This window comes from Danaus plexippus, chromosome 15, assembly GCF_018135715.1.
Source record: "Danaus plexippus chromosome 15, MEX_DaPlex, whole genome shotgun sequence".
Classification (NCBI taxonomy): domain Eukaryota; kingdom Metazoa; phylum Arthropoda; class Insecta; order Lepidoptera; family Nymphalidae; genus Danaus; species Danaus plexippus.
The window spans coordinates 2,510,546-2,532,842 of NC_083547.1; the positions used below are offsets into that span (position 1 = coordinate 2,510,546).

A 22,297-nucleotide genomic window follows, 5' to 3' on the forward strand; every position below is an offset into this window, starting at 1 on the left:
TGAGAAAAGATTATAAATAAATAGTATATGTATATATTATGATAACTTTTTATTTATGAAAATTAAATTTTTAGTTATTTAGATCAGTTGCTCCTTTTATGCATTACATAGAGACTATGAAAATGTAAAACTTCATATTTTTATACACATATATAAAATAGTTATAATAATCAGTTAATTACAAATTACAATAAATTTTACCATGAAATGTACAATGACCTTTTTTAACGTTAAAGGTGTGGACTACTGTAGTATGGGACATTCGTGCGATGAAAATGCTACTTGTATGAATCTTAATACAAAGTACACTTGTAAATGCAATCAAGGATTCCAAGGGGATGGAATCACATGTGAAGGTAATGTTTTATTCAAAATATACGTAACATATAATTCATGTCAATATATATCAAGTCGAACTCTCCCAAACGACTCCGTTGAACAGAGTTTTTATCGTTATTTTATAAAGTTTTGTTGAATGAAAGACAAAAATCTTTGCATCTGTCATGGATGTTACATGTGGAGGTATTAATATGTCCATTACAAAAACTGATCCTTACATTACACTGATGTTTGTTTTGCGTGATATAGATGTAGATGAATGTCAAGCGGCTGGTGGTCTTTACGGTCACCACTGTCATTCCAACACTCGTTGTGTGAACGTCGTAGGAGGGTACGTGTGTCAATGTCTTCCGGGATACACCAGGAGGGATAAATTCAACTGTGTTGAGGTAAACTAGTTTATAGACAAGAAATAATAACAATATTGTGTCCAAGTGGATGGTCTTCTAGCAATATTGAGAATGAATTAAAAATTTAAATTAGAAAGCAAGATTCGATTCAAAGCAGGATTCGAACCTGCGACCTCCGGTTCCGGTTACTGTCTCAATCAAGTTAGAGTTAAATATATAGAATTATTATTTTACAAACTCGAGTCTGAACACGATAACTTAATTGGTAAATCAGCTGGAACGCAATATTCCGGAGAGTCGAAGTTGGAAACCTGCTCGTGGCGATGAATTTTTCATTCTATATTTTCTAATTTTAATCTTAGTTTAAGCTCTACATTGCTTTATTGTTCAAAATATAACTATAGGACTAGAGACTATTTGTTTTTAGATATTTTACGTACTACCATAAGAATTATAATTTTTATATAAAATTTAAGGGAAACTGTAAACGATCGCTTTTGTTCATCTGCAATGGAAAGGATGTTGTAGAACAAATTGTCAATTTAATGCATTATAAAGAGAATTCCTGAACGAAATCCTTCTATATCCCCATAAAAGATTTTTAATAACACTTTTTTATGAAAATCATTTTACCTTATATCCAATAAGTGTTACTCCTGTCTCATTCGAATCAATCTATGGCCATTACTTGCTGTACGTAGACTTCTTCAAACTTCACCAAATGTTGCTATTCTCGAGAGCCCTCATCCAGCTATAGAAGCCGTATTAACTTTCTCAAATCATCGGTCCCTCGTTCTTCAGAGCTATCTACACTACTTGTCCCTAAACGCTATCTCATCCTTAGCACACTTTTGTTTTATAAGTTACGTCGTACATATATCGTCTGGCGATTTCACCGACTCATAACCAATTCATTACAATTCTGCCCGCGGTATCCACGACATTAATTTCCTGGCGGATCAATTTATTTCAAATTTGGATCACTTTATGGTATCAACTAAAATAAAGTAGGCAACATCTCTATTCTAGGTGGACGAGTGTTTGAGTGACACACATGGATGCGATCCTCACGCCGAGTGCAGTAACACGCCTGGTTCATACACCTGTCTGTGTAGGGAGGGATACTCCGGAGACGGTTATACATGTACACGTGAGTCCATCAATCATAGAAATACAAACAGTATTGAATATAACGTATAATAACAATTGAACACATCCAAGCTTTAATTTTGAATTGATTCATCGGACGTTTATTGGCAAAGTAAATAAAATTGTTTGTTAAATTACATGGTCATAGAAGTCAAGCTGGGTATCCAATATTAGAACACTCTATCAACAGGTAGTAGGGTAAATAGTATACAGATATTTTACTCAAAAAGTAATAATATAATATTATCTCTATCAGACTGTGTATTGACAAGCGATATTTCAACCATCAAATTAAAACATAAAACTAATTCGTATTGCACTATCTCAGCATTCCTTTAATAAAGGACGTTATTGAAAGATTTGATCACTTTTAATATTCACTAAATACAATTTAAATAATTGATAAGGTAATCAAATCATCCCAATTCACACATACTCTTTACCTATTCCAGCTATATGTAGCGGAGGTTGTCTAAACGGCGGTGTATGTGCCAGTCCGGAGCACTGCGCGTGCGCACGCGGTTTCGCTGGCGCTCGTTGCGAGCGGGACGTTGACGAATGCTTGCGTGCGGCTCACCCCGCAGCGCCGAGAGCTTGCGTGCCGCGAGCCGCGTGCGTCAACACCCCTGGCTCATACTACTGCGTCTGCAAGAACGGCTATAGAAGAGACCCCCATAGAGATCACTGCGAAGGTACATGCGTTATACAAACTGTAGACATCTGTATTAATGCAAAGACCACATATATATGGTATAACTTTTTATATAAATAATTTTAGAATTTTAAAGTAAAGTAAATCGTGTTGAAGAAATTAAGAGATAGAGAGCTACAGTCACACGATAAAATATAGAATACATACTAAACTCTTCCCTTTTAAAATCTTGTTAAGAAACAATATTACATAGATCCAGAAAATATAACATAATGAAAAAATATATTGCATTATAATATTATAAAGAGTCCATAGAAATAATATTTATTTTTTTAGATGTTGATGAATGTGCTGAAGGCTTTCATACCTGTCATCCAAGCGCACGGTGTGTTAACACGGACGGAGGATTCAGATGTGAATGTGATACAGAAAATTGTGAATTGAGTAAGTCTATTAGGGCTCAAAATTGCTCATTTGATGATTTATTTTAAAAATATTAGTCATAAATTGTGAAAGTAAACATATTTAGTACTTCACTATTCCTATTTTTTACTAAGCTGTTGTTTGACTTACAATGTGTGTTTGTACAGCGAGGAATTTGCCTTAATATATTACCAGTGTACACGAGTGAAACAGCTGTGCCAAATTTCGTTTTCTAGTTTTAACATCGATGGGTTTATATTACTGTTACAAAACATATCATTAGAACTACGAAAACCGAAATTATATAGCCTAAGTTTTTATTTAATAAAATTAATGCTTCCTGCATCAAAATATAACATAGAGTTCTTTATTGTGCATTTGTTATGAGTGACTCGTTTACTTCCCAAGGTTGTTCATGGCAAGGCCGCATCGTGTCTGACGGCGGGCGGTGGTCGGAAGGCGGTGGATGTCGGGCATGTTCGTGTGCCAGTGGGGTGGCTACCTGCGAGGATGCTGTGTGCGCCTGTGACACGGACAACACGTCGCTAACTGTGAGTTGAGAAATTAAGGAAGTATCTGTTATATGATTATGACGAAAAATAAATGCATCACTTACAAAGTATATAAGCACATAAGGACACTAAAACTATTAAGATAAAGACTACTGTCAAAAAGTTCATTAGTGAATTTGATGGAACTGTTCCCTATGTTATTAAAACCATAAGAATACATCGCGTTTCAGTTCTCTGCTTGGTACTGTACTTGGTTATGTACTGGTAAACATTTTCGCTACTTATCAAATATATTGTTACAAGTGGCGCCCTCCATGCTGTACTAATTAGGATATACTATAATCCTTAGAATTGTTTTTATGACTGATAGTAATTAATTACAACACTGAACCATTATAATTTTGTAATGGCAACAAGTGTCAACCTGTATTTGAAAACTATAAGGTATAAATAGTGGCTTTAGTCATTTTGTAAGACATTACTCGAAGTAGCGCCGAACAATATGTAATCTTCGTTCTGTAGTTCCAGAGCTCGGAGTCTATTCCCCTGGCTCCGTCGTCCTGCTGTCCTCACTGCGATTCTCGGTATCACTGCCGTCACCAGGAAATGCACCACGTAACCTTCCGTAGCGGCGAACGCTGGCTCTACCAGTGCCAGATTTGTGAATGCCTCGTACGTTCTAAATTGATAGCTACACTTTTTCTGTGATTCAATTTTTTTTTATTCATATTAAGTTTAAGGGTTTTTTTCGTCCGTTTGAGCTTAAATATAAAGAATAATCAAATGCTAAATTATAACAATCTGAAGAAAAAGTACCTTGAACGTTAGCGAAAATTTTTTTAAGTGTACTTAATGTTTAATTAATATTAGGATTTTTTTATAAATTCCCTGAACATCATTAATGTATTTATGAATGAACCCCAAAAAATATATATCTCCTAAGTTGTTCCTTAGAGACGTTATTCAATAAATAAGAATAAAAATCCCTTCCAGCTGGGTGAGGTGGACTGCTGGGAGCCCGAGTGCGAGGATGGTGGAGGGTGCTGCGCCTTTGACACGGGGGAAGCCCCGGGGAGCAAGACCCGGGGCGAAGGGGAGACCTGGCGCACGCCCCACCGCCTCGAGCTCGCGGGCTGCGCGCCACCACACTGCCCCACGTGCCAGGTACGTGAGCACGGACAAACGCAAACAACTAACAAAAATTCTTTCACCACGCACATTCTATAATGAAAAAGTCTAATAAGTTCTAATTTCCAAAACCATACCGTGTATATGTATTTGCTAATATAGTGACTAAACAGACCTGGCAAAAATCAGCTTCCGTGACCTTATATCTCAGAAGCCAACATCAATAATAAAGTATAGAGAATAAATATTTTAGGTGCCTTTTTACGGTTTTGGGTGAATAAGAGACATTTGTCACCTATCAATGTACCTAAAACAGAAGTGATTTGTCAGACTTCTCACTACAGGGATAAATTATTATGTGAATGAATTAGGTCTTCGCGAAACTATTCGTCGTCAAAAGTTATACATTTTCTTCTTAAAAAAGTAAAGGCTAAAATACAATTAGCCTTTTTTTAAACCCTTAAATTGTTAAACTTTTTCAACACTCAACATTTCCCCTTGACCATCAGAATGTTTTACACAATGCCTTCGCGTTTAACTAAACTAAGCAGAATAACCCCATAAAATAACCAAATGTCTGATTTACAGTTTTCAAAGGTAAGTAACGCTTTACCGCAATCCGGCTCATTCGGATTTTACCGAAATAAATCGCTTGCAATCAATCCGCTTAATCAACGACTAACCAAGCCGTGGCCGAGTTCGCTTGGTGTGAAAGTGAACACTGTTTTCGCTTGTTGCAGGGCGGGCAGTGTGCTACTTTGGTGAGCAATCTCGCGTGTTGTGTGCATCGGTAACCATCCCCACTCTTCTTACTCATTCATACGCTATATTAACATTTATTTGTGCTATATCTTCGGCTTAATTTACCATGCGACGGAAGTTAAATTGACCAAAACCCTTAAAGCTCTATTTAAACAATATTATATATATTAGCAACATATTAGTCATATCATTGTCTGAAGTCATAATATCTAATTAATTATAAGATCTTGAATCTAAATTTAAATCTTAGTTTCAAGCAGAAATATAAAAACAAAGTAATGGAAAATATCTAAAGAGCCGTTGCTAAAGAAAAAGGAAAGGCCAGTATAAAAACAGTACGAGTAATAGAGCTTTATAAATTCTTTAATTCAGTGGTCAGCTGCTAAATAAAGTCATTTCGCAAAGCTTCACTTCGCTTGTTGCTTCATAATAATATTTAAATCGTATATTCTGTTTCAATATATAGGAACATTTCATTGCATGCGAATCTTTCCTATTCATTACGCATGCCATTTTTATTATCAAAAAACTTACCTTTAAAAATGTTTTGAGCATGGATCTGTATTTAAAATTTTATTCAATTACTATCTTATATATATAGATATTTTAAGATATTTTTGTTAAATTGAAAAGTCACATTTAGTTCGATTCAACTATAATTCCCAAAATCTAATTTTGAGTATATTGTATCAGTAATAAATAGTTATAAATAGTAAATCTATTCAAAATAACTATATAGCTCTGTATCGTCACTTAATTCTAGTCAAGCTAGTAGTTACTGAACGATTTTTATAAAAGCATATACACGTATATGCTAGAGGGTAGTAGCAATGTGTGTAGTTGATAGTGAACTCCTGTGTGCGGTGTGTGAGTGTGTGGTTGACGCAGAGCTCGGCGCGACGCGGCGGCGGCGGCAGCCCTGGCCCTGGCGGCGCTGTGGTGGGGCCGCGCCCCACGACCTCACCGCAAGCACCGCGGCGCGCGGCGCTAGAGCCGCCCTGAGCGACCACGCACACCATATTTATTCTAGATAGACCTAATGTTAACCAATTGACGCGGGCGCGCCCCGCTCCCGGCCTTAACTGAGCGAGCGGCGCGCCCGCGCCCCACGCCGCCCGACGCACCGTTCCGCCATCGGAGGTTCATCCTCGTCATAGCAATATTATAGTAATCGTGTAGATCATAGAAGCGTGCCGCGACCCGCGAGCGGTGCCTGTCGGCCGGCCTGGCCTCGGTCCGTCGCGTCTGAATGCGTGCGAGGTCTAGTGCTAGTCCTGTAGTGCCTGTGCCCGAGTGACTGTGGCGACGGACCGACGCGTCGCCCCCACCGCATCTGTAATCTTCGAATTCTAAATTATTGACTAGGATCGCTTATAATTATTATCTTAGACATGTAACGTGTAGCTATTGTTGTGAGTATGGTATAGTGCCGCCGCGTCGGGGGCGGGCGCGTGTTGCGAACTCGCGGGCGGCCGCGGGTCGTCGCTCCCCGGCCTAATGTTCCAAATCTCGATAGTCCTGTAGATATTAAGTTTCTTAGGTAAGCCCGCGCACGCCCGCGCATGCCCGCGCGTTCGCGCCCCTGTTGTAATATTTTTTTCTTAATATATTATAGTTTCTGTTTGTCTTTATATATAGAGAACGTTTTCATGAATATTTTGAAAATAACCAAAAATAGGTACCAAATATAGAAGAGATATGATTGTTTCTTAAATTCAAAAAGCATTTTGATGCTTGCATGTTGTATTGTGTTCAAAAAATTACGATTAAAAAGATATCCTAATCATTTCGTTTCAATGAGTCGTCCCACCCATAGGTTAAGATAAATATTGTTACTATATCAATTATCTGGTCAATAATAATAAAATGTATGACAATAAACAATTACTTATATCCAAAACTGTATATTTCATTAGAATTAAGTATAAAAATCGTACAAATAATTTTAGTTACCCTAGTTTTATCAGAAGTACTTACAATTTGCATGTTTATAAATATCTAATGTGTGCATGTTAAAAGTTGTAAATAACTAATAAGGGGAAGACTGTGTTAAGGGGCAGGTGGGGCGAGGGGTACTATCGGGGGGGCTGGGAGGTAGGCGATACGAAGCGGCTGCTGCTTAACACCCAAACTTCGCTCCGTTACACCCGTGACCATAGTATACACAGTCGCGAAAAGTGCTACCGCCTAGAAAACATTCAATTTGTTAATACAACCTTTTAATAAAATATAATTAATTCCATCAAATTACAAACAATCCATCAACAGTATATATATGTGCTCGAATAAATAGACGTTCAAAATTAATGAATGGTATTGAAAATAAACTTAAATTACATATAATATATCATATACAAGATACCTTAACCAAAATAATGGCGCAAGCTAGCACGGCAAGAGAGTTAGCGTACATGCGGAGTTCAGCTCGCGCTGGTCTTAGACATCCCCGATTGTATAACGGTATTTCACAATGGTCGGTATTCTATAAAAAATAATATACTATTATATTGTTTATTTCATCAAAAATATTTTCCTAGAGTGGAATACGGCTATCAATTTATTTTATTATTACGACGCATAGACAACAGATTCATAGAATTCCTATGAAAACTTTTTGCTGTTTTTCATTCATTTACGTCGATATCATACTATCAAATGCAAGGAGTTATGAATGATAATCTGAAGACCTAACTTTACCTGGCAATCGCAATAAAGTTTCAGAAACGGTAGCCGGTTGAATACAACTCGTCCGCTTGTGTATAGTAAAGTAGCTATCCTTACCTTTCCTATCCCAACACGTCCGCAGCATGCGAGGGGCAGTGTATTGCGATGAAGATACCAGTCGGTATGAGAATTGACACCGCAGCATTTTAACTAAACATTTTTAATACGTTTACACTTTAGCAAATAATTAAAATTGACATATTTTTTGTCTTTAATGATTTTTTTTTTCAAAACATGTCTATCTTACAAGCTTATAGTTAAAAATAAGACAGATGCAATAAAAATTTTAATAATTCACTGTGAACCAACTCGAAGCAATACCAACCTCTAATTGCATCGAAGCAAACGCACTTCTAACAGCTATGTCAACTGGTTCAAACGCCATTGTCCTCAACATTGTAGTGTTTAAGGTGTGCTGTTCCCTAACAGCACGGGATAGACCCATAATAGAAGAAATCCCTATGGATAGCAGCATCAGACCCGACGTCACGAGTATCATCAACTGAAATAATGTCTTTCATATACTAAACAAGGAGGTGATCAGAAACAGACATTTTAAATACATATAAGAATCAAAGATATTTCTTTTTGCCTCAAAACTATAGAGAAGCATAAAGCAGTTTTTTATATTTAATGTATCCGAACCTAGGAATGTCAAAACGAAAATGGAGAAAATTTAAATTAGAGCTGTCATTCATAAATGGTACAAAAAATCCCCAGCAAAGATAAGTAAAGGATATCCTGACATGTTTACGTGAGGAAAAGTTCTATATGTTCTTCCTAGTGAGTACAGGATACGTAGATGAAACTACGGACATCTTATAAACAGCATTCTTACGATTCTAGAATACACTTGTACGTGAGAAAGGTCAGAGTCAAGCATTTTAATTTACAAGCAAAAAGCAGTTATTTCATAATTCGAGAGAAAAACAATGAGATTAGCATTTTTAACAGCTGATGTTGATCCATAAGACTTAAAAGTAAATCTCCTTATCGACGAAATCAAAAGTAAAATTGTGAAATTTCAAAGGTTATGGTGATTTTTTTTTTTGTAATAATAGGAGAAATAATTAAGTTTGATTATTAAGAATGCAAAGGATAAAAAAGATAAAGCCCTTCTAAGTCTGCTTTTACGAAATCAAGCATTTGTAAAGAGTGAATTGCAGCATATAAAAGAATGACTTATATTTACTGACCAATATTTTATTTTTACTACTAATACAAATAACAGAGTAATTATTATGTATTTTTTTCTTCAGTCTTTTATTTTTAAGGTTTCTACTATATGCTTATTATTAGGAGAAGTTCATTCTTTGAGATTCTTAAATATATAAGGATGAAATTGGTTACTTACGCTTGCCAAAAGCGATATGGACCTAGGATGGTACGGCACGAGGGTGCACAGCCAACATGTGGGAAGACATAACAGAGCTCCGGAGATAAACAGCACACTGGATCCCAGCTCGACGCCAAGATCAGTGGTCCAGAAGTAGTAGGAGATACGCATGAGACTCCAGGTTGCTGAACCGCCGAGAATAGCACCGCCACTCTAATAATTTATTAATTACCAAAAAACCTATTTGTTAAATCTGTTTAAACGAAATAATTTCCCTTTAACTAACAAATTATATTAATGTCATTATATATTCTACGTGTGTTCATTAATAATGTAATATCTTACAAGCAGTAGACCAGCACAAACAAATAATACTAATGAGCTGCTCTTCATGATGCTAATATTTCTGTTTCCTTTTTAATTGATATAGTTTTTATTAAAAAATGTACGTCAATATATGACTTTACCTGACACGACCGTTTATTTTTTTTTTTAATAATTGTTTCATTTGTTTCAAATTTATTCATAATATCATATATGAAGATTATTATAGTTTTAAAAAACACAAAAGTATATAAAAATAAATATATTAAATACAAATATTTGAATAAAATAACAATCATTCAGCTTATCTAATTTGATATTTCCGTGTCCTCAGGTTGAGATCTATGTGTACTTGTTTGCAATTCGGTCCTCGTTAAGTTACGTTCTTACAAATACTGCTATGCATTCACTTCACCTTATGCAATAAAAAATAAGACGATTTTTTTTATCATCCAATTTTACTAAAAAAAACTAAAACTCAAAACTAGGTTCAATGTACCAAATTAAAATGTAAGAAAAAATTTTTCCACTAGTTGTATATTTTCGGAAACTATTACGATTCGAGTTTTGGTATTTCATAACCCTTTTTCCATCGTTCCCAATTTCCCAGTTTCCAAAAGGGCGAATGTAGTTAATAATGTGAAATTAATTCAATGAAAACTTGTCGGTTTTTCTTAATATTTATTTTACTTATATTTAAGTTTTAAATTAATTAAACAATTTTAACAAATAGTTGGATGGCCTATAAGGACATAGGTACGTATATGTTATTTAAATTAGTATAAATAAAAATAGTGAATTTCATACATTTTTCAGTCACAATGCATTCCTGTATTTAGTCACTTGCACAATGAGACTAGTATGATTATGTGCGTGTGTATGTGTGTGTCCAGCAGTTCGATAAAAAATTTATTTTAATTTAAACAAATTTAATTAGATGTCGTGTGTTTCGAAGGATTGTAACATGATAACATATTTTTTTTTTTTATAAAATCCCCCTTTTTAAAAGACGTTTTAAGTTGACTATTCTAATATAAACGATAAATTTCGCAGACGCAAAATCATAAAGTTAAGATAAAACAATAACATGAGAGTAAACTTTTTACGCTTTTTATGGTTTCTAAGCTTGCCTTATCCCTAAAGTAATTTACGAAGAATAAAATATACAAAATAAGTTTTTATATTTGTTAAGCCAAAAGAATAGTATGTGAATGTCATTTTTTAGAGTTATTAGTTGAAATGTCTACGATGAAAAACAGATTTTTTTATTAAATCTCAATTTTCATATAGTAATTATATAAATATTCCGAACATCGATAAGGAAAGAAATGACAAGTTTTGAGTAATATTATACCAATTTTTTATATAAAATATTATTTAAGCTGTTTTAGAGATGCATCCACTGAGAGAGAGAGCGTGTGACCATTTGCTAGAACATCCGTTACTACGCACTCCACCACCCGAACCCGAGCGACCGCGGCCGCCTCGCGTACGGAAACCAAGAGAATTTAAACTTGTTAGTTACTTAATAAAATGTTATATATATATATTAGAAATAAAACTTGCTTATACTCTATAAAACGTTTCAGCCGCCAAGGTTTCCCTTGCTCTCTAAAGATTTTTATGCAACATGGTGTAATCATCAAAAAGAGGTTCGTAAAACTTTTCTCCAGTATCAACATGGTTCTGTTATGAGAAATATTTAAATATTTCAGCTCCAAATGTCCAAGCACAAAGTGGACGATCATCCGCCGGAACTTTTTCCCGAATTATATTTGAAGCCTCGAAGGCTCAACTACTACGCTCGTCAGCTGGAAGAAAATATGAACGTTAACAAAGAACTGCTGAAACGAATCAATCTCATACAAAGGACTGGGGTATGATCAAGTCGATGAAACTTAGGAATATTATCTATACTTATAACAAATCTGTAGAGAGCTCAATTCTGTACATGAAATATATTTTCAAAATTACTAACAGGGGGTGATTAGTGATCGATACTGATGCCAAAAATGTAATCTGTAAAAATTTTGACTGTATGTTCTTTATAGAAACAAAAACTACTCACGGATTTTAACGAGACCTGGTACAATTATTTTTCATAATCCTGGGCAGGTTATAGTATACTTTTCGTCACGCTACAATCAATAGGAACAGAGCAGTGAAGGGAAATGTTGGGAAAACGGGAGAAATTGTTTAATTTTTTAAACTTTCGTCTCGTGTGCAGCCTTAATGGTTAAAGCTACATAGAAATGATGTATGATGAAAAAATTGTACATAAAATAGTATAAAAAATATCCCACAACAGCATATGTCTCTCTTTTGTGGTTGACTTACAATAACACGTATAACTCCCGATAGCGTAACAGTTCGGAGCTTTCTGATTATATTTGTTTACTCTTACGTTTATAATACTCTCACTTATCCCTAATTAAAAAAAAATACATTATTACCTACCTATTCAATAAAAAAGAATTATAGAAATCGGTATAGAAAAAACAAACTTATATATGAAATACGCTAATAAGCCATCGCGCGTGAATACTGAATAATGCTATAAGGTTTATTTTTGCGTAACTGTTGCCGCGATCGACGCGGCTCCCAGCAGTAAGGTATAAAAAGGCGGGAGGCAAGCGCAAGCTTCATTCAATATGCGGCTGTTGATGAGTTCAGAGCGTTCGACTTTATTGACAGACAATAATTGATATAGGGTTTTCCATTAAGGGCGCTTGATCTTTGAAATGCAAAAAAAATACATGTAGGAAAGATATTTGCGAAATTTTTTTTTTATTTGGAAGGTCTATCGACCCCGTTATGTATGGAATATGACATCATTCAAATGACCGCCACAGCTTCGGTTGGTGGCGCGCACACGAAAGGTCCAATTTTCGATGACTCTGGCGCACAAATCGGGCTGTATTTGATCGATGGCGTGGCGTATGTTGACTTTGAGGGCATCGGTGGTTTGCGGCTTGTTGGCATAGACCTGCGACTTAAGAAAACCCCACAAGAAAAAGTCCAGCGGGGTCAAATCGCACGATCTCGGTGGCCAGTTCACGTCGCCTCCGCGCGAGATGACCATGTCCAGAAATTGCTCGTGCAGAACTTCCATCGTAGCGTGTGCTGTGTGGCACGTAGCGCCGTCCTGTTGAAACCACATGTTGTCCAGATCCATATTCTCGATTTCAGGCCAAAAGAAGTTGGTTATCATCGACCGGTATCGCTCACCATTGACGGTGACGGCCACACCATTATCGTTTTCGAAAAAATACGGACCAATCACGCCTCCGGCCCAAAATCCGCACCAAACAGTCACTTTCTGCGGGTGCATTGCCACTTGGTGAACCTCGTGTGGATTGGTCTCGTCCCAAATACGGCAATTTTGCTTGTTGACATAGCCATTCATCCAAAAATGCGCCTCGTCGCTGAAGATGATTTTTTTGCCAAAATCGGCGTCAACTTCCAACTGCTCTAATGCCCAGTCAGCGAACACACGGCGCTGTCTATGGTCATTAACCTTGAGCTCTTGGGTCAGCTGGATCTTGTACGGGTGCAGGCTCTGCGTCTGCGAAAGGCCGAGTTCCTGTGCGCGACGCGGAATTGACTGCCGCGGGTTTTCGAGGACACTGTCGCGCACAGCGGCGTTATTCTCGGCAGATCTCGCGTTACGTTGACGCACGGGAACCGGCTGATTGTTAACTGACCCGGTTGACTCGAATTTGTCCACCAATCGACGGATAGTCGACTCGGCAGGACGATCATCGCGACCGTAAAACGGGCGAAGTGCGCGGAACGTTGCTCGAACTGAAGACCCATTTTCATAAAACAATTTTATGATTTGCACGTGCTGCTCGACACTGTCACCTGCCATAGTGGTTTGGGAGGACGGAATGAATATAACACACTGCATTTGACAGCTGTCACTCAAACAACATGGCCGCAATCAGCTGTCAAAGTTCAAGCGTCCCTATTGGAAAACCCTATATATAAACGTGCTTATCAGCGCGACTTTTATTCTTTATATAGTTTATTTTTATTTCTTTTGTTGTTATTTTATAAAATAGGTTTAGTTGTTTTGGTAGTGTTTAAATATTCGTTCAAATTCTTCTTCTTCTTCTTCTTGAGGGTGCTTCTTGAGGGTCAAGCACCGCATGACCGCTGTGATATTATCGCAAGAGTTTTTCATTTAAAATTAAAATCAATGATACATCTACTTTTAATGGTAATACCAAAGGTAACGTTTTTGGAGAAGTATTGTGTTATATGTATGTATAGTGTTTTGTTGTTTCAAAAATGCGGTTTACCTCACGCACATATTTTGCTTTGGTTAAAAGATAAGGTTCGACCTAATGATGTAGACAGTTCAATCAGTGCTGAAATTCCAGATCCGATCGAAGATCCCCTGTTATACGACATTTTTAAAACTTCATGATTAGAACTCGTGGTCCATGTAGTGCGTTTAACGAGATGCTCCTTGCTTGCAAGACGGTCGTTGCACTAAAAGATATCCAAAAGCATTAGTGGATTAAACTGTAACGGGACATGATTAATACCCATTATATCGTCGCCGTTCAAGAGGCAATTGTGGTTTTACTGTTGAAAATCGAGTGTCTGGACAAGAGGTTCCTTTTGATAATATGTGGTAGTTCTGTATTCGCCTGTGTTGTCTAGAGCATTTCAAGCTCACATAAATGTAGAAATGTGAAATGGTGTAGAGTCAATAAAATATATTTGTAAGTATATTAACAAGGGCAGTGACCAAGCTACGTTTGCGTTGAGATATGAACACGTTGAAGTTACTAGATTTCAGTTAGTCAGACATATCAGCTCTTCAAAAGCTGTGTGGCGGATATTAAATTTTAACATTCACGAAAGATATCCACCTGTGACCCATCTGGATGTGCATCTTAAAGGCCATCAACGTATATATTTCAACGCCGAAAATGTTACAGAACGATTAGAGAACCCTAGACAAACAACTTTATTAGCATTCTTTTGACTTTGCAAAACTGATAATTTTGCAAAATCTCTTTTGTACTAGGAAATTCCATCGAATTTTACCTACGATAAGCAAAGAGGCCTCTTTAACCGTAGACGCCGTGGCAGGCCTGTAGAAGGCGAATCATATATTCTCAAAGAACATGTTCTTTGTGGAGTGCATACCGTTCATCCTAACAACGCTGAGTGTTTCTACTAGAGATTATTATTACAAACAGTGCGAGGACCAACATCATTATAGATTTGAAAAAAACAGACGATGTTGTTTATCCAACTTATCATTGACCCTTGCCAAGCGCGTCATTTGCTTGAAAATGATCAGCATTGGGCTGACGCTTTAGCAGAATCCTGTCTTAGTGATAGTCCCGACGGTTACGATATTTATTTGTAACATTACTCGCATTTTGTAATTTGTCAGATCCGTTCGATTATGGGAAAAATAAAAGAAAACTTTGCAGAAGACTTTTCTTCGAAATATATCTCACAATGATGAAGGCGCAACTAAAGATAATTTCCGTGTCTTGCCATAAATCGTGCCTATTGTGCTCTTCAGGAAGACTTAACAGCAGTAGGCGGTAAATCTTATATCGTCGGGTTACAGTAACGTAACATATATTAAAAAGGGACAATGCTAGGCTATGTAAAGGTAAATTTAACTCCTCGCAATGACCAGGCATCTAGATTAATAAATACTAACTAATACACAAGGGGAAAGCAAAGTTTATAGTTTAATAAATAGAATGGTGAATGAACCAGAAGCCACTAATTACCCAAAAGAGTTTTTAAATTCTTTAAATTTGCCTTATTCTTATGAAATTTGTTTAAAAATTGGCATTCCGATTATTCTGCTCCGAAATTTAAGACCACCGGAACTTTGCAATGGAATTCGGCTAAAAGTAACCCACTTGCAACAAAATGTAATCGAAGCTCAAATTTTAACAGGTTACGGTGCAGAAGAAACCGTTTTTATTCCCAGAATTAACATTTTCCATTCCAATTTAAAAGAACGCAATTCTCAGTATCGGTGTGTTCTACAATGACAATTAATAAGGCTCATGAGTAGACTTCTCGTGTTGCTGGAGTAGATCTCGGTGTCAGTTGCTTCTCGCATGGTCAGTTATACGTCGCTCTTTCTCGGGCTAGCAGTTCTAGAATTCTTTATGTTCACGTGCCGAATGGGTCAGCTTTCAACATAGTTTACCCGCAAGCTTTGCGCTAAAGTATGTTCGTTCCATAGTTACTTAAGCCTCATCTGAAAGTGATCTAAACAATATTAGCAATACATTAAGTTAATAACAAACAAGGAGTTACACGCTGACGGAGTCGCGGGCACAGCTATTAATAATAATATTCTGCGGTTCCTTATATTTTTAAACAGTATTGTGAATTGACATATTATATTGCCCTACTAAAATACGAAAGTTAATCTGTCTGTTACATCAAAACCAAAACTGGAACCATGAGGAAGGACATATGCTACTTTTTCACGAAAAACGACGGAAACGCGGACAAAGTCGCGGGCAAAAGCTAGTATCAAATAAAAGTTTGTAAGTTTTGTACAATAAATAAACCTATTTTAGGGTTTTGTGGATGGCTGATACCCCCGAGCCTACCGACACATACAATAAGCTGTTGTGCAAACAAAGACAACGTGTCTTGGATGAAATACGAAACAAAACTATATTTTTATTCGAGACTTCTTATAGCGGTTTGTGTAAACTTTATCGAGAATGTTTGACAAAAAGTTACGCTAATATTATAATTTAAGTCGAAAAATATTTATCTATATTTTTTTTTTTACTTTAGAGATCGGAACAACTCTCACAAGAGAACTGGAAAATGCTTGGCAGGACACAAAGCATAAACTCTTTTGGGTGCATCGTAGGTATTTCTTACTAATATATTTAGTTATATATTGAAATTGAAATTAAGATGATACTTTAAAATTTTCAGGCTTCCATTTATACTTTTTAAAACTGAGAAAATTGATCGTGATATCAGAGATCCTGCTTTCGACAAACCACCAAATGTAACACGTACAAAGTAAGATTATTTAAATAAATATATTGTTTGATATAAAAATAATCAATGAATAACAGACTATTTATTACTATACGGAACCTTATTAACTCTTATGATATGTCGTGTGGTATGTTATGTCTTAGTATACATCTGCTTACCAGATAAATAGGTGAAAAATATGTATTCCTTCCAATGATTAATACGAGTATATACATGTATATGTATTTTTTTGATTTTGACCATTAAACTCGATATCCTTGAGAAAAAATATAGCAAAAAGCTAGTTAATTACATTTTCCTAGTCCATTAATATTACGAATGCATGTATAATCATATACCTCTTGCGTTTATTTTTAAATCACATTTTGTGATCGGGAGCGAAGTTCTTGGTAATATCTGGTCATTGATTTCAACTTTTCAGAGTATCTTTGGAAATTTGGGTTGTTGGAGGCTCAAAGATCGGACGTGTGATTGCTGAATTATTTAACGACATTGCACCTAAAACTTGTCAGTTATTCCTTAGTCTTTTAAAAGGCGATTCTAGAGGACACGCGTACATGGGGACCAGGTTTTTCAGGTATACAGTTAAACTTAGCGAAATCGAAAATTTCCTTTCCAATTTTTCCTTCCTATGTCTGTCACGGTTATGTAATATGTTCAGGGTTGTATTACATGTTGTTGCATTCTTTAATTTAAACTCCAAACTTGACTTGTTTTTTATCTTTTTTCCTGATGTACAGTATCCATATAAGTGCGACAGGCATAACTATAGAAAAACCGAAATCTAACGTAATCTATTAGTTTAAAATAAAAACACTTCCCTGTTTCGTCAAAACTGGACGAAATTTAAGGATGAACATTATGTTTAAGTCTATCTATAAAATACGCTGTACCTGGGAATTAGTTTAGATATCAATAAAGAATATTTAAATAATGATTTTTCATTCGTTTGTATGTTTCATAAATGATTCTAGTTTCTTATATCTTAAATAAAGTTTTATTGATGTTACTGCTTTTATTATATTACATGGAGGAAATTAAGCCAAATAATTAAGGAAACCGGTGATTAATCTTAGAGTTGTACCCAATCTATACTGTCGTGGAGGTGACGTCGTCAAAGACAATGGTTTTGGTTGTTTTTTACCAGAAGGTGAAGTAGAATTGATGACAGCTGAGAACTTTAAATTAAAACACACCGTACCAGGTACTATTATTATTATTATTTATTTGATAAAACATTATTTGTCTTACTACTTTTTACCCGTTGTGTTTTTATTCACTTATATCACATGATATGATAACAGGAGTAATGTCTATGGCAGTCACCACAGACAATGAAGTTTGCGGACAGTTTAATATAATCTTCAAACCTCTACCTCAATTTGACGGAAAAAATGTCGTCTTTGGAAGAGTAAGTTATGCGTAACGTTTCGCATAAGAAGTTATATAAATTGATATTTTTTTTCATTATTTAGATTATCGCGGGTCCAACTCAAGCCCTCGAGCGCATCAGTGCTTTAGGATTGCCACTCGGCACAACCACCTCCGACTGTGTTATACGCAACTGTGGCTGGTTCACACGTAGCGGACAATACAGAGATGGCAACCCCAATACTATCAAGTTTCCGCCGAGGAGAAAAGCTAAAAAGTAGTATTATGGAATCAGGAATCTTAATTGTCTTAATCCCATTTTTACAAATAAATCATTTAAATCTTGATGTATATATAATTTTAATTTGATACAATTTTAATAAAGCGTTATATTTTTACTATTTTATGGATACAAATTAAAACAATTTTATTGAAAATCAGTATAATTTTTATTTTAAATGTTTATCTACATTTAGAAAATAAATTAACTAATGTAATACATAATGCGAGGCCAGAATGACTGACGCTCGCATAAGACAATCAACTGACAGTCAATAATTGACATTAATGTTCAAGTCGTAACAGATACGCTGTAATGTCACTCTATTTTAACGAACAAACCACAGGAAAATATAAGCGCCAGCACCTGGATGTGCAAAGAAAAGCATTATTAAACCAAAAAGTTTAACCATAATTAACAACACAAAAACAACTTCCGAGTCTATGCATAACTAGTGGTAGGAATAAGAATATTTTTTCCAAATATAAATGTCTCACGAGACGCTATTCTATTCTTTGGTAGATTTTTAAGTTTATTGTGTAATTATTCTTTAGAATTTCTAAAAATTACACATATCCAAATTTATTTCTTGTTAAAATATTTAATTCCATACCATAATTAAAGCCACCACAACGGCGACCGTGCCGACATAGGCCGCATCCTCCCTTAATAAGTCTACAGTCTTATTAAAACAACCATCCATGTACATCGTAGTTGGATTCTGTGAATACTTGCAGTCTCGTCTCTGAAATTTTTAATCCGACTTTTATAATACATCAGACAGATGTTAAACGAAAAACGAAATTGCACATTGTTAACCGTGATAATGATAATGAGAACTCGTGATACGGCGTTTTTTTTTATTTTTTTACGTTCATAGGAACATTAATTAAATCCGTGAATCCGTTACCTTCTAAGAGGTGGTAGACCAAACATGAAATGAGTTGAGCTTTTTTAGTTAAGCCTTAATAAGAAATGTAATTAGGTTTTAAAAGTACTTAAACATGTATGAAAGTAATAATAAGAAATGCTTAGTTTAATAAATTTTACGCCCTCGTTTATAAATGGAAATGTCTAATGTATGTAAATTGAACTATCATTTTCAATTTGTGGTGATAGTTTGTATCAGTTCTGACCTGTCCAGGATAAACTTCAACACAGCAGCTGTCAGGGACGTTGTCATTCCAGTCCTTGTAGCTCTTGACGCCGCAACATTGCAGTTTGGTCTGCGTTTCGTCCCAAGCGCGCGTGTACTCACGACGAGTACCGTAGTTGGGGATGGACGCGTGCATCTCTCGCTCCAAAGTCGAGAGCACCTTGACCCTGAACACGAACAGAAGGATCCCGCCCACCAGCATCACCACGAAGATTATGAACACTAGAATATAATACTGGAAGAAATAATACAATACATTTAGCACTATACTTCCTATGGATGTTTATCTTTTGAGTTCTGACTTTGTTTTATTAATTAGTGGACGATGACTTTCATAAATTTGTAAAGTCGACGTTCTACTTGATCGTAAACGGTTATCGTAAAAGACGTCTTTCCTTTATAAAATCCTTCAATAGATCATATATCTTACATATTTATACGACGGAGCTCTATAACTATGTGAAATTCCTGCTGTAGGTAGAACATTCAGATAGCCATAAGATATTTAAAAGTGAAACGTACCGTTAGCAACATACACTTGACTTCTTTAGCGGCGCCGCAACAACCCAGGAAGGATAGGATCATAACAGCAGCTCCCATCGCCACCACAACAGCAACTGACGCTATGAACATATTGTTGCTCATGAGCGTACTAGGGAAGGATCGCGACACCCAGATCCAAACTCCAATACCCAGAGCTAGCACACCCCCCAGCTGAGTAAATTAAATAGAAAATAAATAATTACTGACAACATTTCATTATTATTAGTCACGGGCTATACTTTTATTACTTATTATATGTTAAATTATTGTTAAGATGTTATGTTATCGAAAACTTCTATTTGACGTTCGGAAATAATGTGTCCATTGAGTGAAACCGAATGATTAATTTAGTGTATTAACTTACAAATGTTAAAATATTCATTGCCACCAATGAGATCTTCATACAACGACCACAGCTATCCATCGCACCGCCCATCGCCATGGCTACTCTGAAATTAAATATTGATAATCATAAAAGTTAAAATTGCTGTTACAAAAGTCATACGCAAAAATAATAAATAAAGTTAACTTCTTCTTATTTCGTTTTATATCTAAATATTATTAGTTTTATCTATCATAAACCTTAAGGATTCTATTTCTTAATTGACATAATTTAGATTTGATTTTCCTGATATCACCTTGAAAGTAAATGATTTCGACGTAAGACTAATATACACATTAAATTGTTCACACCAAGATTGGCTAACATGCGTCTTGATGTTATATATCGTAGAAAATATAAACTTGTTTCAACATTGTTATTATATTTTTTGACTTTTAAACATACATTATGTGCAAACAATCTCGAATGCCACGCTTTTCTTACCTCCAATGTGCATGACTTTGTTTACTCTGTGCTCTCACATTTCGGGGATTAACATGTAGTCCTCTAATAAAAACGTCATTCATTTTAGATTTACTTATAACATAACTTGGTTTAGATTATGCGTGTAAATGCTTCGGCTATCAATATAACAAAGACCAGTTTATAATACTATCGAGGGTAGATGAACAAAATAATATTGTCATTTAACAAAACAGTCCAAGATCATAATTAAATCAATTCTGTGTGAATGACGTGAGAAGGTTAAGGATACAAATATGACAAGTAAACTTATAGTTCAAGAATTTTTGGATTATATTGTTTTTATATATTTGTTTATTATGATGCTATTTGTTTTTCGAAAACTCTCGTGCTTTATATGATAAGATAAACATTTGAAATAGAGAACAAAGCTAAAAAGTAATGTGGTGATTTGTAAGAACGAATTGTAATTTGAAGATTACCAAGAGAATTGTGTAACGATCTCAAGAAGATACAGCGTGTGCACTCTAAAAACCTTTACGTTTACACCATCCATTAAACTGACAGGTTTATTATATTTACTAAACTAACCATAAACCAAATAGGTTAATGAAATATAGGCCCGGTAATCAATTTCAATTATTAAATCATCCTATACCATGTTATCTGAAACACGGTCAATTTAATCGTGAACACAAGTTACAACCTACATATTATATAGCATGTACATTTTATATTACAGTATTTATGAAGTTGATCTAAGTGTTAAGAAGCTCCAGCGATCCACACAGCAGCTGGCATTGTTTTGTACTTCATTGTTTTGTACTTCATTTTTCTGAATCGCAGCGATATGTGTGTCACGAACCAATAGTAATGCTTAGTGCATACATTATGTTACATATTACGCTAACGCACCTGCGGACGTTCGCTTCAAGGCAGCTCCGATATAACGCAAGGTCCATTTGGTCCCTTCTCTAGATGATATCTAAGTGAAAGTTGCATCAGATCGTGCACATTCATAGTAAATAGACTTTAATGTTGTAATAAACGGTGTCACTATCATAGCAAATCTATGATACTACTATTTTTAAGCGATTAACACCGGTCGCGCGTCATAAACATATTTGGTACATTAGTCGTTGTTGTATTCGCATATAAATAAAGATTTTGTTAAAATATCAACATTCCATTGTATAAAATAACGATCAGTCTCACCTTTATGTAATAAAGTTGCAAATAAACGATCCTCCAAGTTTCACTTATCATTACTCCCACAGCTAACGTAACTTTGGCGCGAGTTCATTGACAAGTGGCCCCGAACAAGTCAGCCGCTGACGAGGCGGTCTTAACAACTGGTTCGAGTAACAGCTCGCGAGTCAAACGAGAAACTCCCCACCAAAGACATCGGTACTACGACTCGTAT

The 22,297-nt window shown here is 35.6% G+C and overlaps 3 protein-coding genes and 1 pseudogene across 9 annotated transcripts in view; 2 read left to right on the forward strand and 2 right to left on the reverse strand.

The window, feature by feature from the left end:
- Window positions 1-7,215, forward strand: part of LOC116766183 (protein kinase C-binding protein NELL1-like) — a 34,971-nt gene extending 27,756 nt beyond the window's left edge. Inside the window, exons 9-18 of one of the 3 annotated variants that reach the window (XM_032655922.2) lie at window positions 237-356; window positions 589-728; window positions 1,719-1,839; window positions 2,291-2,530; window positions 2,827-2,934; window positions 3,322-3,464; window positions 3,948-4,097; window positions 4,419-4,589; window positions 5,294-5,343; window positions 6,204-7,215. In XM_032655922.2, coding sequence (XP_032511813.1) covers window positions 237-356; window positions 589-728; window positions 1,719-1,839; window positions 2,291-2,530; window positions 2,827-2,934; window positions 3,322-3,464; window positions 3,948-4,097; window positions 4,419-4,589; window positions 5,294-5,343; window positions 6,204-6,306 — 1,346 coding nt within the window. In that variant the 3' untranslated portion in view covers window positions 6,307-7,215. The remainder of the gene's footprint in view (window positions 1-236; window positions 357-588; window positions 729-1,718; window positions 1,840-2,290; window positions 2,531-2,826; window positions 2,935-3,321; window positions 3,465-3,947; window positions 4,098-4,418; window positions 4,590-5,293; window positions 5,344-6,203) is intronic. The other 2 variants (XM_032655924.2, XM_032655925.2) reach the window with 2 other exon arrangements.
- Window positions 7,204-9,869, reverse strand: LOC116766185 (tetraspanin-9-like). Its single transcript, XM_032655927.2, has 6 exons — window positions 9,721-9,869; window positions 9,394-9,588; window positions 8,365-8,541; window positions 8,097-8,189; window positions 7,678-7,797; window positions 7,204-7,502 (listed from the first exon to the last, which is right to left on the reverse strand). Exons 1-6 carry the CDS (start codon window positions 9,766-9,768, stop codon window positions 7,365-7,367), a joined length of 771 nt encoding a protein of 256 aa, XP_032511818.1. The 5' UTR covers window positions 9,769-9,869; the 3' UTR covers window positions 7,204-7,364.
- Window positions 9,870-10,998: 1,129 nt separating this feature from the next.
- On the forward strand, window positions 10,999-18,530 carry LOC116766321 (uncharacterized; annotated as a pseudogene).
- Window positions 18,516-22,238, reverse strand: LOC116766586 (tetraspanin-9-like). 5 transcript variants are annotated; one of them, XM_032656493.2, is made up of 6 exons: window positions 22,090-22,238; window positions 20,434-20,518; window positions 20,049-20,240; window positions 19,507-19,761; window positions 18,984-19,115; window positions 18,516-18,736 (listed from the first exon to the last, which is right to left on the reverse strand). In XM_032656493.2, exons 2-6 carry the CDS (start codon window positions 20,509-20,511, stop codon window positions 18,689-18,691), a joined length of 705 nt encoding a protein of 234 aa, XP_032512384.1. In that variant the 5' UTR covers window positions 20,512-20,518; window positions 22,090-22,238; the 3' UTR covers window positions 18,516-18,688. The 5 variants fall into 5 exon arrangements, with proteins under 5 accessions (XP_032512384.1, XP_032512387.1, XP_032512381.2 ...); XM_032656496.2 differs by having other exon boundaries at window positions 20,434-20,513; window positions 22,090-22,236; XM_032656490.2 differs by lacking the exon at window positions 22,090-22,238 and adding an exon at window positions 20,896-21,976.
- Between the last annotated feature and the right edge of the window lie 59 nt (window positions 22,239-22,297).